The 16,543-nt window shown below is 37.8% G+C and overlaps 2 protein-coding genes across 2 annotated transcripts; one reads left to right on the forward strand and one right to left on the reverse strand.

The window, feature by feature from the left end:
• LOC103707139 (elongation factor 1-gamma 2) lies at window positions 1–8,831 on the forward strand. The gene is given in 12 exon segments (XM_008791517.3): window positions 1–131; window positions 277–320; window positions 4,820–4,938; window positions 4,940–4,969; window positions 5,056–5,116; window positions 5,202–5,254; window positions 5,333–5,437; window positions 5,515–5,586; window positions 5,588–5,912; window positions 5,915–6,019; window positions 8,139–8,293; window positions 8,295–8,831. Coding segments are annotated over 12 exon segments (1,425 nt in total). The 3' UTR covers window positions 8,520–8,831.
• Window positions 8,832–10,191: 1,360 nt separating this feature from the next.
• Window positions 10,192–15,633, reverse strand: LOC103707203 (protein yippee-like At5g53940). Its single transcript, XM_039126098.1, has 5 exons — window positions 15,322–15,633; window positions 12,421–12,464; window positions 10,937–11,045; window positions 10,522–10,577; window positions 10,192–10,453 (listed from the first exon to the last, which is right to left on the reverse strand). Exons 1-5 carry the CDS (start codon window positions 15,415–15,417, stop codon window positions 10,375–10,377), a joined length of 384 nt encoding a protein of 127 aa, XP_038982026.1. The 5' UTR covers window positions 15,418–15,633; the 3' UTR covers window positions 10,192–10,374.
• Window positions 15,634–16,543: the final 910 nt, after the last annotated feature.

Below are 16,543 nucleotides of genomic sequence, written 5' to 3' on the forward strand. Positions count from 1 at the left end.
ATGCTCGCCCTAGGGAGAAAAGGACTTATATACTCAGCGGGGTGCGAGGCCGGAGGAATAAAAGAAGTATTCCCGTTATTATTCCTCGCGGTTGTCCTTTACTCTCCAGCGCCTCCCGGCCTCTTCTTTGGGTAATGTACTTTCTAACTGTTACTCTTCAATACTCCGACCAAGATTCTTTGTTCTTCTCCTTTTCTCGATTCACAAGTAGATCTGTGAAATTTTTTTCTTCTGAACTTCGTCTTGGTTTGTTTTTGGGTTTTGTGGTTTGTTTAGATACGAAATCAAGGCGGAGGCATACCATCGGCTCCATGGCGCTGGTGAGTTCGTCGTATGATTAGGGTTGTTGCTGTAGTATCTTTCTTAATGATCTCATTTTTTTTTCTTTTTGGCGGTGTTAGGGTTTTAGGGTTTAAAAGTTTTTTTTTTTTAATGTATATTTTCTTCTCACAAAAGGTAGAAACAAAGAGAATAAGATGCTTAGTTCTTTTTTGTGTGATTCAAATTGTAATATTTTTTATTGCATTTGTGTTATTATAATCATAATCGTGTGCTCTCTTTGTTTGCTCTTGGCACGTTCGTATATGTTTCAAATGGTCCAAAGTTGTTCTTTTGCTGGACTGTAATCTACAATTGGTTGTGCCTTTTTCTTGGCTCCCATATCTTCATATTTTCCGCTAGGAATTTGGCATTCTATTTTGTAATGGGAAACTGATGATTTGGCGTTTTGTTTAGGGTTTCAACGGAAAGGATTTGTTGGTTTCATGGATTCTGGGTGGGATACTAAATTCTTGGTTTCCTGTGTCATTATTAGATTCGTCTTAAAGGCAATGTCGGATCTCACTTTGTAGCAATGACTAGTTGGATGGGAATCCTCATCCCCAGAAACTTTGTCTGGGGCACAATTTAACATATGGTCACTTTGTTGCTATGATAAGTACAGTCCTTATGATCTTGTATGCCAGTTTCTTTAAGCTTCTTTATTGTTTGAAAAAATCATTCTGCTATCTTTTAGATCATGATATTTGATATTATTTGTATTATGCTAGAGTTTAGCAATTATTTTTCAAATGGCTGTGTGGTTGCTCCCTCTTTTGGTTGATGCCAACCATGACAAGACTTTTGGTTGATGTCTTGAAGCTTCAAAGAAATTATTCACTGTTTAATAGATGGTCTCTTTGCCAGATGAACCTTATCTAGATTCAACAAGGCCTTGTCATCCCCATTAGGTTTGCCTTCGCTGCTTCTTTATGTGGGATGACACCTAGCAACTGGTCATGTGGCCTGGATAGGCTTAGGGATCAGATGCAGGTAAGGTGGACCATCTTTTGAAGCTAGTTGGCATTAAGCTTGTCGAATTAGTGAATTGCCACAAACTGATTTGTGAGGAGTATGGCCACGTGCATCTCACATGGATAGGTTAATGAAGTACTGCCTTGGGATTAGATCATTAAACGGTTCGTCGAGTGTGAAAGCTACTTCACTTCCCTTTTTGGGTTCTCAAATACTAATTTATGCTTTATGAGTTGATTAGTATTTTCTCTGCTGATCATTCATCATTTATGTTGAGATTTTTTGGTGCAATTATTTTTCTAAAATCATTGCACCTTTTCACCCCCATGATAAATTTACATTATTGTATAAGTTAATGGGAAATTGTACTGCTTAATACGTCATGTTACATAAATGTAATCATTTCTTTGATTTCTCTTTTTTATCTTCATGGCATATTTTTTTTTGTGTGTTGACATGTGACCGCTAATTGTTTGCATGCTAGGGTTCTCTCTTAAATTCTTAATACTGCATTGTGGAAAATGTGGTAAAATAATACATCACATTTCTGCTTGGTAAAAAGTTGGCAGATTTACGCTGTTATTCTAGAATTGTCTTTGTTTTTGTGGATACGAACATTTTACAGTTTCCAGTTTTCCTATTCACAATTTGACCTCTAATCCTTTGTTATAAGGGTGGTTTTGAGCTTTTTTATTGTATGTGGTTAGATGTCAAGTCTTCCGGTACTTTTAACCATTTTAACAAATTTAATGTTGTTATGCTCTCACTTTGGGAGAGGTAGAGGGAAGAACAATTAAGGGATACAAGCATGAACTTGATGCTCCTTTTTCAAAGTAATGTTGAATTGCTGCTATGCCACTATGCATACTATGTAAATTGAATGTACATTGAACAGCTAATGATAGGGTTGGAAATGGGCCCAAGTTGGACTTGAGCTGGGGTTTTGGCCCGAACTTGAAGAGGTCTCGATTGGGCTTTGGGTTTGGCCCCAAGAAGTACATTTTTGGTTTGGAAGCTAGAGCTTGAATGAGCTTCGGGCTGCGTTTGAGCAAGCGTTGGCTCGGCTTGCAGCCTAACTTGGACCCCCTAAACTTAAAAGTCATAATCCATCCTGAAAGCCATAACATAATCCTACAGGTTGGGCAGTTAACAATTTGCCCTATACATTCCATTCCTTAGTTTCAATCTCTTCCGACCTCATCCCCTTATCTTATTTCTCGAGCATAGTGGACAATGGAATGCCCAACGGGCTGTGAAAAGCCCTTTTGTCTATTTCCTCTCTCTCCTCCCCAATCTCTCTGTCAGTGTAGGTGGAAGATGAGGAGAGGGAGTGGAGGTTGATGATCTCCTCTCTTTCTTTATCTATCTAATTGCGAGTGGAGGTTGAGGCAGAGTAGGAAGTGACTATGAGGAGGTGGAGATGGCAATGTGATTGCAACCAAGGTCTGACGAACCGGCCCGTACTGTCCGGTTTGAACCGATCCGGCCTGTAATCGGTACGCCGGAGCAGTGGAAACCGGTATGGGCTGGTTCTGTGCCGGAGACGAAAAAGACGAAGAGGAGAGAAAGCGCGGGGAAGAGAGGGAAGGAAGAGACCTGTGGCTGCCATCGGAGAGCGGCGGAGTGGGCAGTGGAACCCGCGGGGCGCGGCGGAGGCTGAGGCCGCATTGCCGTGAAGGGGCGGCAGGGCGTGCGGGGGAACCTGCGGGGGCGCGGCGGAGGCCGAGGCCGAGGCCGCATTGCCGTGAAGGGGCGGCGGAGCGTGCAGGGGATGTGGCCACGACTTTTTAATTTGAAAATTTTAAGTGAAGTCGGCAAATCGGTTGCTGACTTCATTTAACAATCTATAAATTAAAAAAGCCGCGGCCTCCGCCTCGCCCCCGCGGGCTCCGCCGCCCTCCGGCCTCCGCAGCTCTCCGACCTCCGCAGCTCTCCGATGGCGGCCACGGGTCTCCTCCCTCCCTCTCTTTCCCGTGCTCTCTCTCATTCTCTTCTTCTTCCCTGGCTCCAGCGGGGAAGAGCTGGCCGGTTCGTGCCGGCCGGTTCCGAAACGAACCGGAACTGTACCGGTCCGGTAGGCGACCGGTATGCCTACTGGATTCCGGTACGATGAACCTTGATTGCAACCTTGACAGAGGAAGGAGGCAGCAACCTTGAGTTGTGCTCCTATCCAGCCTTGTATATACTGTTGAGCTGAGGCATGACTTGAAGATTGAAAAAAAATTTCTGACTGAACATGAGCAAGGGGTTGGCGCCACCTGGCCTGGATGGTTTCTAGCCCTTTCCATGGTAAATAACCATCGATCATGGCCGGGCATGACTTTGATATTCCTAATTCAAACTGATATACTTGTGCAGGAGTTCCTAAATTTAGGATATATGTTGTTCGATCATTATATTCATGGGCTTCTATTTATGCATCAAGTATTAAGTTTTATATAATGATACTTGTCTAAGATGACTTGTTGGATTTTGGATTCTTTCTTAAAAATTTGAAGTTTATGATGAACAATGTGGGTTTTTGATTGTATGTTCAACACTGCTATGAGATTCATGGGGTTTGACCATGCTACATTTTGAGTTTTGAGCTTTAAGCCATGACACTTTTCTATGATATTCCTAGGCCATATCTGTTGGCTTGTAGATTATGATGGACAACATGAATTTTCTGTCATATTGCTGACAACTATTATGAGATACAAGTGGTCTGCATGATGTCAGGGTTTTAGCCATGACATGAGACTTTAATACTCCTCTCTGTTGTATTATAGCATGATTACTGTGGATTGTGTAAATGAAGATGCTACATCATTGGCCATATTCACTAATATCCAAGATGCCTAAAGCTTGAAGATCAAATAGTTCGGCTGCTTCTTGCAGCAAATTTTGGCGGATGCTGTGGTGCTTCCCTTTGCCAAAGCCTTTGGTCCTTCCAGGATTATTTTTAAGGAGAGAGATAGGTTCTAATACACAGGGGGCTGGTGGATGTGCTGAAATGTCAGAAGGAAATCGAAAATTGCAGACATTGAGTGGAATGAGAAGTGGTGGTTGGATAGGAGTTAGGGCTTGTATGCTTGGGTGTGGAGAGTGGTGAAATGGATGTTAGTGTTGGGATATCTGGGAATGTGAAGGATGGTCAATTTCTAATTTATTGATAAGGGTCATCATAAGATATCAACTTTGGCAAATATATGTGGTGAAAGGTGATTTACTTGGAAATTTGTCAATTCCGTTATTTCCCTATTCACCATGCCCTTTCTAATTTCACTTTCAATTCAATTCTGGTTATCATATGTTCGAGCATTATACTATCACATGCATTATATTACAGTTAATTAAGTCCTTAAATTATCTTTCTTTTCATTTGAAACTTATCATCCATTTCCAACATATAATGCATGTTGCTACTTTTGCTTAGAAATTGTTTTACTTTTGTTGGTTGGTAATGCAAGCTTGTTTGATATGTTAAACTTTTGACTGAGTTGTTTTGTATATTCAAAATGATGCATTGATAACTGTCTCACAGATTTTGCATGCTGGCAACACAAACAAGAATGGTTTCAAGCACTAATTGCAGCAGCATACAGTGGGGTACAGGTTGAACTGGTCAAGAATTTTGAAATGGGTGTTTCAAATAAAACTCCTGAAGTTTCTTAAGATGAACCCTATAGGGAAGGTATGGTAACTGTGCATATAAAGATCCTTAGTATAATGCTTGTCAAGTTGTTTTCTGATGGAGTAAAATGGTTTACGTTCGTGCAGGTTCCTGTACTGGAGACACCTGATGGTCCCATTTTTGAGAGTAATGCAATAGCACGCTATGGTATGGAAGGATCCTATACCGTCATGTTGCGTTTTTTTATGAAAACTGAAATGATGGTAATTATTTGTCTTTCTTCTCTCCCCAGTTACCCGCTTGAAGGCTGAAAATCCTCTTTATGGTTCTTCACTTATTGAATATGTAAGTTTTCCTATCTGCCACCATTTTAAACTTATCATTATGCTCAGTTAGTTATTATGTTTCAGAATGTGCTTTCAGGCCCGAATTGAGGCAATGGATTGACTTTGCATCAATGGGAGATCGATGCACATATTGGCACGATGGTTACTTCCAAGACTGGGATTCGTTCCATTTGCTGCTGTGGTTTGTTTTAAATCCTCATATTTTGTTATTGTGTTCTAACATATATCTTTGCCCACTAAAGGATTGCCCTTGTACAGGCTGAGGAATTTGCAATTACTGCTTTGAAGAGATCTTTAGGTGCTCTGAACACTCATCTAGCCACAAATACTTTACCTTGTTGGCCATTCTGTGACTTTGGCTGATATTATCACGACATGCAACCTGTATATGGGATTCATCCGAATCATGACCAAGAATTTTACTTCAGAATTTCCTCATGTTGAAAGATACTTCTGGACTATGGTTAATCAACCAAATTTCTCAAAGATATTGGGTATGGTAAAACAGGCAGATTCGGTTCCACCTGTTCCGTCACAGAAGAAGCCTGCTCAACCTAAAGACTCTAAGCAGAAGGAAGCTAAGAAAGAATCCAAGAAAGAGCCTGCAAAGCCTAAGGTTCAGGAGGCCGTAGAGGAAGAAGAGGCACCCAAGCCTAAACCGAAAATCCTCTTGACCTGCTGCCTCCTAGTAAGATGATATTAGATGAGTGGAAGAGGCTATATTCGAATACAAAGACCAACTTCCGTGAGGTTGCCATTAAAGGTATTTCTTTGCTCTATATCTTTGGTTGTGGTTTGGTTGGAACTTGCAAGCAATCTGAAGTGCCTGCAAGTCCAGTTACTGGAACCGTCTCCTCTTTTTCTCTCACTAACCTGCTCATTCTCACTCTCAATCAGTAGCTAGAATTGAAGTCACATGTAACTTCAGAAGGCAGCTACAATGCCACAGCTTGACCTATGGTAAAAAAAATATTTGTAGGTTTAACTTGCAGCTGTTGAAAATGATTAACTAATTCAATAACACGACATTCTGATGTTTATATCAGGACTATGTAATTTTTCATGATAGCATGTCCTTTTGCCATCAGAAGCAATTAACACCCTTCCCCCCTTCTGTGCGGCACATTTTTGAGCAATACAATGCTGATACATTGTTCATATAGATAATTCTGATGGCATCACCTGTTGTGACTTGGGCATGGGTGGTGGACGGTTTATTTTTTGAAAAAATCTAGAGGACAACTTATTTATTTTCTTAAGCATGTTAGTTCTCCTTGGCAATGGAGTGCCAATACATTTGTATCATCTTATGGAGCCTGTGTACAAGTGTGTGCTCTCTGATAGACGATGTTTGTTTCTGCTTTTCCTTATAGGGTCTTGCATGATGCATATACCATTGATAATAGATTACTTCATGTATTATTAATATATTTGAAGCATGTTTTAAGCACATTTAGCTTGTTTTGAAGTCTTGGTAAAGTAAATTGTTGTGTTAATCAAATATAGGTGATGGCAAGAGATCTAGTTTTTGTAAAGTCCTTTTTCCCCCTTCATTATATGGAGATCAGTATTTGGATGAAAGTAGCTGGGTATACTGGGTGGCCATCCAACTTATTTTCATTGGATTATTAGGTTACGTATTGCTATCAGCTAACACTCTCGATTGTCCTAGACTGGCTAATTTATTCAATCTGAGTCTTTATTTTGCAATTTGGGAACAATTCAGTTAGGGCAATTGGCAATTATTTGGAATTTGAAAATGAATCAGACTGCTTTATCACAAAATCCAGAATATTTTGATTAACTTCTTTTTAATGAAAAAAGGGGTGCAAGCACAAAAGGCAAGAATAATCATCATAGCAACATTGCTACTTCCTAGTTTCAACTAAACATACTTCATTATACTTTTAATTCATTCAGTTTCACCTTTAATAGGTGATGAAAACCTTAACATTTTTTAGTAAATAATTTATGATTCGTTTTTTTTTAAGAATAGTTTGTATAATAATTTGGCAATGAAAATAATCATTGCTGTGCCTGATACGCCTGATACATGGTCAGTGGTGGGTTTAATTTGCAAAGTAGGTGGGTTCTTATTGAAGGAGTGGGGATCTGAGACAAGATTTGTGATGATGTGAGATATAGGGTAAAAGTAAATGAGGCTTTACAATTGCTAAAGAAACATTTGCTAATATGGCAACTAGGAGACATTTACTAATAATACTTCTAATATGATCCTGGATTAATCCCATCTTACCAAGGTTTTGTAGGGTTAGGAATATTTTGGGAAGGTCACTAAGTGTGTTAATATAGGTATTTATGTATATGTGTGTGTGTGTGTGTATATATATATATATATGTATTTATATATCTATTAAGTATGTATGTATGTATGTATATATATGTGTGTGTATGTGTGTTTATATATCAGGTCTATCGACAATGTGGCTCTTATATTGATGATCCAAGTCATTGGATGTGATCTATTATCTTTACATAAAAATTCATATGATTTGGACTTTTGGAGACATCTAGCTTATACATTATGTGGTCGAATAAGTGGATCGTGGCGATGTATATACTAGTCTTCAAATCACATGATGTTTGGTGCGTAGGCAATTTAGAAGTAGTAGGTCACACCTAACGGCTCGGATCATTGATGTGAGATTCCTATTGTCCGATCTAGACTTGATGGAATTTGAGTGGAGATCCACTCGAGCTTAGCCAAATTTACCATTCTTTATATATATATATATATATATATATATATATATATATGTATGTATGTATGTATGTATGTATATGTATATGTATATGCATTTACATGGATGGGAAGCATTGTTTGTGCTTGAGATATCATGCTAATCTTTGTGCTGTTTCAGGTTTCTGGGATATGTATGATCCAGAGGGCTACTCTTTATGGTTCTGCGACTACAAATATAATGATGAGAACACAGTCTCGTTCGTGACTCTAAACAAGGTTAGTGGATTCCTGCAGCGTATGGACTTGGCACGCAAATATGCGTTTGGCAAGATGCCTTGTAATAGGCTCAGAGCCACCATACAAGGTCAAGGGACTTTGGCTCTTCCGAGGACAGGAGATCCCACAGTTTGTGCTTGATGAGTGCTATGACATGGAGCTTTACGAGTGGACCAAGGCGGACATCACTGATGAAGCACAAAAGGAGCGGATAAATGCCATGATTGAGGATCAGGAGCCCTTCGAGGGTGAAGCCTTGTTGGATGCCAAGTGCTTCAAGTAATCTCTGATCGGCTTTCCACCGTTAAGAGGCCCTTTTCATGCTGGAGCGCTGGTACCTTCGTTCTGGTGATCTTATTAGTCGCCGGTTACAAGTTTTTTCCATATTCAGGACTTCATGTTATTGTGTTTTGCCACACAAAAAAAGAGACCTGTTTTTTGGGTGGATGGTTTTTCTTTTTTCTTTTTTTCTTAGTTATATTGGGATCATGATGCCTTTTTTTTTATGTTGACCCTCTAGGGGAAAAGAGTTACTTTCCATGGCGAGATATGCTAATTATTATTTTAACAGATTTCAGGTCTTTTGGCCCCTATAGTTAAAAAGCTTTTGCCCTGTTTCACCATGGAAATATTATTTTGCAGGGGATAATCCGTGACGTTTTCGAGCCTACATTTGTGATGCTCTGAAGCCATGGGAGAGCAAGGTGGGTTGCCTATATAGACCTGTGTTAGCTGCTGTAAGATATTAGCAGAACCATAGGTTTTCCGAAAGTGGGCGGGACCATTAATGATGAGCTAAAATATCACTTCAAATTTCCCTAGCTGGTATCGTGCATCTGTGTTTTTGATTTAGTTAAAGGCAAAGACCTGCCTTTTTGTCTTGAAGGATAAAGCCCTAAGAGTGGAGAACGAGAAGTCATCATTAAACCGGCTATATATCGGTCCGTAATAGGCCAGCGTGCGACGGTGCGAGCTTGAAATAAGGATATATCTAGGAAGTCTTACGATCACTATGAGCTCGTTTGGTTTGTGGGAAAAGAATGGAGAAAAATATCATCAACGAAAAAATAGTGAGGTGCTTTTTGTTTGGTTGAAGTTTTCAAAAAAAAAAAGATGGAAAAATTTTATTCTCATAGGAATATGATTTCATACTTAATGAAAAATTTTTTTCCTGAACATGGAAAAATTACTTTTTTATAAAGTCAGGAAGCACTCAATTTTTATTTTTTTCCAAAAACATCTTTTGCATTAAAAAGACATTAAAAATCTATTTTTTATTAAAGATATAATAAGAATTACACATAACTTTTTCAGAAAAGCAGATGATTAATCAAACATAAGTATTCTGAAAATCTGTCATGGTCAACTAAACATGCCAAAAATACTTTTTTCAGATATGCTTTTTTTAGGAATCTACTTTTCAGCAATCATTTTTCTAAAAGAAAAAATACTTTTCGCGAACCAAACGAGCCTATAGAATTTATATATTAAGAGGGGAAAACTTCTGGTCTCTTTTAGAGGGATCAAGGATAATAATACCAGCATGGGAAGTTGAGACTTTTTTTTTTTTTTGCATCTACAACGCAGAACCATAAGCATTCCTAGAGTATCAACCTGCGGTGTTTAAACTCAAAACTCTAACCCCAAAGTTACCTCAGGAGTCAGGATGGAATAGGTAGTCATAGAGTGGGACGAAATAGGTTGGATGGAACCAGTTAGGCAATTTGCATAAAAAATATATTTTTTATGCAAATTATTTTTTTAATTTTTGGAAAAAATTTGTGAAGAGTTTGTATGTATATCTAAATCGGATTCAAAGTTAGATTTATTATTACCCACAGCTGCTCTGAATCCTCTGTAGGTCATGTAAAACGAGCCTCATCAGGATCGTGTACCTAATGGAACAAAATAAATTACCACCTCTATCAAACTCTAAATAGCATAGGAAAGTGGGATAAATAAAGCGCATTTCTGATTTATATCCAGCCAGCTGCTGAAAATATCAATATCTGATAGCCTGAGCAAATTCATTGATGGTTTTGGCAGAATTCATCAAGTTGACACACACAAATATACACATACACACAGAGAGAGAGAGAGAGAGAGAGAGAGAGAGAGAGAGAGAGAGAGAGAGGGTGCTAATTTTCATCAGCATCACTTCCACTTGGGCGGGTATCAATATAGAACTCCGCGTTAATTCCATCAACTAGTTTGCCCCTGCAAAATAAGGTCTTGGCAATTCAGGTCTATGCATACGATGGATCAAGCAAATTTTAAACAACTACCTTTCCAAAATAAATTTGCCCTCCTTGTACTTTTGACTTCTGTCATGCGCCAGCTCCTGAAAGGAACAAGGCAAGACTACCAATGAGTTGTGCATGCAACCACAGGTTCCAAACCCATAGGTGCCGATACCATTGCTCCTTGACAGCTTAACAGTCACTATGCAGTATAAAGAAGCATCCTATTCTTTTCATTAGATGCGTCAGTGATTTGTTTCTTTAGTAGGTTTGCAGTCAGTTCCTTGGTTCTTCATAAACCAGAGAGAGACCACACACACAGAATCAGTTGGGAGGTGTGAGTTTTGTATCACAATCAATCCAAGAGCGTTGACATCAATCGTAGATGTAGTAAACAAGATCAAATAATGAAAATATGCTCTTTTGATGGTTGTTCAAGATTCAGGAAAAGGAGACTTACATATTTCCAGCCCACATTTTGCCCACATAAGCAACAGAATAAGTCAGCAACAGTATGCAACCCAGAAAGCATCATTCTCTCCTCTTTATCTCCTACTGAGACATTTGCACTGGAAAACGTAAAGCAGTTGAATAAGTTTAAAAGGATACAACTGATTCCCTATCAACAGAAAAATTCATTCTTGCAGACTCCCTCTGGAAATTTAAGGCTGTTTTGCAAACTTTCTGAGGATAGCAACAAGTCAGAAGGGACACCTTCAGGGTGAAGACCACATGCTCTTCCAATTAAGATGGTTCGAGAAAGAAATAGCACAATGTTAGTCTTGCATGGATGCAAAGAAGGACAGGACAATCCAGCTTAGCATGCATGTGTCTGATTGGAAAGGGGAAAAGAAAAAGGTGATACAAGGATGCAGACAAAAATGATAATTTTAACAAATTGTATAATACATATTCAATTTTTTTATATTTTATAGTAGAAAAATTAAAATATATTTATTTGTTTTAAGTGTTTCAACAGGCATGCTCTTCATCCAAACTCTGATATTAGCTCAAGGATACAAGAAACATGACATTTCAGATAGTGCCTATATCCATGAGCAAGATTTCAGAATAAGAAAAACCTACTTTCAATGCCATTATGGTGGCTCAAGCTCCATGTTAGAAAGGCCAACTCTCCATTGATCTATAAAACCTACAACTAAAGAACTTGTTAAGTATATAAAATCCTAACAAATCAAATTTGTCAATATGGATACAACAGCAATTTTTGTGAGGTGGATGTGAGCAAATAATGCAGGACAGTGTTTGATTTCTGAGGCAATTCTGGAGCATGGCTTGCAACAATGGTAATATATGGAGCAACATATGCTATATTGTACCGAACCGAATGGTAAGGTGCATAGCAAACTGTCCGGTTCGATATTGGTCTACAGTCCGGAGGGGTGTACTTACGTTTAGAACACCGAACCGGCCCTCATATCGGACATTCCAATACAGTAACAAGGTGGTCCGGTAGAAGGCATAGTACCAAGACGCCACATCTTGATATGGAGTATAACTGCATGATAATTATCTAAAGCATAATGACTAGGTATTCAGCTTAAGTTACATGACTTGAAGTTTTGGAAGAACATTACAGGGATAAGGCTAGTAACTATGCAAAATGGTGGAGATGGAAAATGAACCCTTCATGGGTTACTATATGCTTGAGCAGGTTCTGTTTAGAAGCTTTTGAGCTACTATATATAGCAAAAGGGTTGGAAGGTGGTAGTTTACAAGAATGAGGTGTTTATCTACGAGAATGATGAATAGATTAAATAGCCATCAGGGGAAAGGGCCAGTCAGATTATGTCTAGCGTTATCTCTTGCCTATGGATAAAAAAAATGTTTATAAGAACTTTCCGAACCGAGATTGACACTAGCAGGAATTTGAGAGAGAAAGGATGATAAAAGTTTAATGAATAAAATGTGCAAGAAACTTACACACTATTGAAAAGATATGCTTTTCCGCGACGGCAGTTAAAAGACTGGCACAAATAGGAAAAGAAACAAATTAGCAACAAATCCAATTAAGATTAACTTTTAGACAGAAGATACCTATGCAGTAACTAAAAATGTGACAAAAAAAAAGCAACAAAAAAAAAAGATATTTAAAGGTTTATTTCTTTTCCATGAATAAGGGATGGGGGAAGTAATACGAACAATTACAACACTTAACGGCCAAAAAGAAGGGAATGAGTAATTCTGCTCGTGAACTTTAACAATTTAATTGTTGAAGGAAACAATTCCAACCATTAAGGCATTTTACCTGCACCACAATGTTCACCATATATTCAGAAACCCATCCATCCAACTTACAATGATTCATGGAAAACACAAAAATTTAAGATCCACTAATAGTTTTGCACGATGAAGTCGATTATGTAATATACATTTAATTTTATAAATGTTACACACACACATATATATATTTATGTTCTTCAACTAAAAGGAAACATAAGGAGTTTTCACCCCTTTCAGTTTTTCTTTTTAGAGACCACCAGTGAGTTTTATCCCTGATCTAACTGGCCAACTGTGAATTGCGATCACCGTATGGGACTTTGGGAATGAATCAAGGTATGATCCATACCCAAGATCCCTTTTTATCCCTATAAATTCTTTACCAAGCACATGCATTCATCACTCATGTCAAAAAAACAGAAGTTTCCGTTAACATAATTTTAGGAATCACGTAATAACCTACATCACCCATAATATTTTTATTTATTAGCGTGATCCTGTATCAATCTATATTATTTTTCTTTGTTAGCATGATCTTGTTAGAATAAATTTAGGGATCACATAAAAACATGTATCACCTATATTATTATTTTTTATATAGAGTTTGTACACGAGTATATATAACCTCTGAGATGTACCGAATATGATGGAATAGATAAATAAAATCACCTTTATCTCTCTCTTTTTCTCTTGTTTTTCTCTTCTTCAGCAAATATTTTAACATAGTATCAGAGCTACTGATTATCTAATCTGCTGCTACCATCTCTTTTGTCCTTGCTATAGTCGTCATTGCCATGTCTAGAAACTTTGAAGGCCTCTATTGCCGATTTATCGATTTCTATTTTTTTGTGAATCAATATTCGAAGATCTTCTATTTTTTAGTGGATTCACAGATCCTCTATTTTTCTGTAGATCCTCTATTTACTAGTAAATCAACATTCGAAAATCCTATATTTTTTAGTAGATTTATATATCTTCTATTTTTGGTAGATTAACATTCGAAGATTCTTTATTTTCTAATGGATCCACAGCTCCCCTCCATCACTTTTCTCATCAGCTTCAAATCTTCGGTCGTCTCTCTTCACCATCGTTCAGCCCCTTTCTCTCCATCTTCGATTTTATTTGCTGCCTCCGGCTCCTTCACCATCCAGTCAAGGTCTCTTGCTCCTCTTCTATAATGCCTCCATCTAAAAGGATCGTCGACCTTCGGCTGCCCTCTCTATGAGTTGTTCTCGTTGTAACTGTAATCTTCTATGTATTTTCTTGTTGCTACATTATTAGATAAGTCAATCAACCACGTCGATAGACACGTCGGCAGACACGTTAGCCAGACACCTCGACAGACACACCAATTTGCTATGCTAATCAGCCATGTTAGTGGACACATTAGTTTGTCACATCAGTTAGCTATGTTGGAATTGCCAAACACATCGGTTTGCTACGTTAGCTTTCTGATTTTCCAAATTAGTTTCTAAGCTAGTATATCAGTTTCTATTCTAACATATTAAATTCTGTATTGTCACATCAGTCTGCTATATCAGTTTTTGAGTTGTTATGTTAACTTCTAATCTGCTACATCAGCTTCTGAGCTGCTTGTGTTCTACCACATCGGACTTTGTGCTGCCACATCAGCTCTTGATCTACCACAACTTCAACTGTCATGTCAGCTCTTAGTCCATCAGCTTCTGAGCTGTTACTTCAGCTCTTGATCTCGTACATTAGTTTTTGGGTACATTCGTGATCTAGTTTCCAAACTTAAGTTAGCACCAACAATACTATCTTGAGTTTGGGAGAGATATTAGCATAATTTTAGAAATCACGTAACAACTGCATCGCCCATAATATTTTTTTTTTATTAGTGTGATCTCGTATCAACCTATATTATTTTTTTTTGTTAGCCTGATCTTATTAGAGTAATTTTAGGGATCACGTAACAACATGTATCACCCATAATACTTTCTTTCGTTAGCATAATTCTATATCAGCCTATATTATTATTTTTATATGGAGTCTATACATGATTATATATAACTCCTAAAATGTACCGATGGAACAAAAAAATAAAATCACTTCTCTCTCTTTTTTTTTTCTCATCTTTTGCAAATATTTTAACCTTTTTCTTCTCCCCTTTTTTTTACAATAATATGTTTCATCAATTTCAGTTATTTTTTGATAATTTGCTAAGCAAGATATACGTAATCTTCTTTAGTAGGTAAAATTTAAGAAACAATATATTACTATTTTCCTCAAATTTCTTAAAACACAGCATTTCACGCACGCAATGTGCCCTAATAATCTCAACATCCGAGTTCGGTTTGCTAAAAATACTCCTTACAAGCTAAATTTATCACCCAAGAGCTAGGTTAATTCAAGGGAAAAAAAAAAATCTTCACTATAGTTCCCGAAACATCGTCAGAAAACCTAATCCTTGTGGCATGTAAGCATTCTTACAGAAGCATGGAAATAGCGACAGCAAAATAGCCACAGAGAAGGGCTGAGAAATTTGCCACATGAACAAGAAGGAAGAAGTGAGGGGGAGAAAAAAGTAACAGCGTACGATGGAGGTGAGAGTCCAAAAGCTAATAGGACTCGACTTCTACGTACCCGGGAGATGAGGTCTTGGGCGAGGGCCAGATGGGTCTGGCAAAACCGGCAGCGGTAGATCCTGCCGTCCAATTCCACCCTGAATATCCTCCCCATCGCTTCTCCTGCCCACTCTGTTCCAACCCCACAATTCCCCCACCGGACAAAGGAAAGTGCGATAACCCACGAAGAAAGCCGTTCTGTGCAAGATATTCGCTGTCCCGGCTCCGATAAGATATGTATGATATCCGATCCAAGCGACGAGGATAATAAATAACGCCGGTCCGAGAGGTCCAGTAGATAGTGCTTCCATCCGGGTGGAATAAGAATAGATCCGAGCTATCAATTGGATTCGTGAATAATTTATTTTAAATAAATTTAAGTTTGATATAAATAATTTTTTAATATAAATGAATTAATTCGTCTACATCTATTTATTAAATAAATTGGGTTCATATTAAATTCTTTGATCTGTTTAATAGTTTAACTTATTTTGATATATTTAATAATTGAGTCAAGTCATTATCCGACTCATTTGATATGTTCCATATATTTGAAATTTGTTTGTTACCGGATGCAACAAGATCAAGTTGGTAAGGAAAAAAATATTCTTTGCTTTCTGTGCTTCTTCAACAGGCAGATTGTTTGAGTTGTTAGCCCTTACGTGGAATCAAACTCCCGATAGCCTAACAGGTTTGACTTTTTTTTTGCTTCTTCTAGAAGTCGAAGGTAGATTAGAGCATCGGATTCAAACTAAAGATACTCTGTTACAACAGTTTTTCTTTTTGAAAAATTGCTTTCCGGCAAAAATCTAGATATTGAAGCAGGCTCCAGAGAGATGGCATTATACATTGAATTATTCAAGATGTTTTTGATCTGTTTAACCCAATTCACCTAATCCGTTTAATATTTAAATTTACATAATTTGTTAAAAATATAATTAATTTTTGTAATCCATTTAATCTGGCTTGATCTGTTTAATAAATAAATTATATAGATTAGATTTGGATTTAAAATTTTAACTTGTTTAATAAATATGTTGAATCCAGATTGATAAATTTTTGATCCGGATTGCCACCCCTAGACCAACAAGTTAAACAAAATATAGAATTTTTGGACCGGATGGATGAACCTGTCAAACGCTCCTCTGGCTCCTGCCAGCCTCATTCTACATGGGATTAACCCAGGGGCACGTCATAGTGCTTTAGGCCGGTTAGTCCACAATTGCGACCACACAGGATAT

This window comes from Phoenix dactylifera, chromosome 4 (assembly GCF_009389715.1).
Source record: "Phoenix dactylifera cultivar Barhee BC4 chromosome 4, palm_55x_up_171113_PBpolish2nd_filt_p, whole genome shotgun sequence".
NCBI classification, from domain to species: domain Eukaryota; kingdom Viridiplantae; phylum Streptophyta; class Magnoliopsida; order Arecales; family Arecaceae; genus Phoenix; species Phoenix dactylifera.

Bases quoted from the DNA above. Each gene is read 5' to 3' on its own strand.
- LOC103707203 (XM_039126098.1), bottom strand. From the start codon at position 15,417: ATGGGGAGGATATTCAGGGTGGAATTGGACGGCAGGATCTACCGCTGC. The intron at 11,046-12,420 runs GTAAGTTTCTTG...TACGTTTTCCAG, and splicing joins GCATATCTTTTCAATAGTGT to TGCAAATGTCTCAGTAGGAG. The intron at 10,454-10,521 runs GTAGTTGTTTAA...CTTATTTTGCAG, and splicing joins GGCAAATTTATTTTGGAAAG to GGGCAAACTAGTTGATGGAA.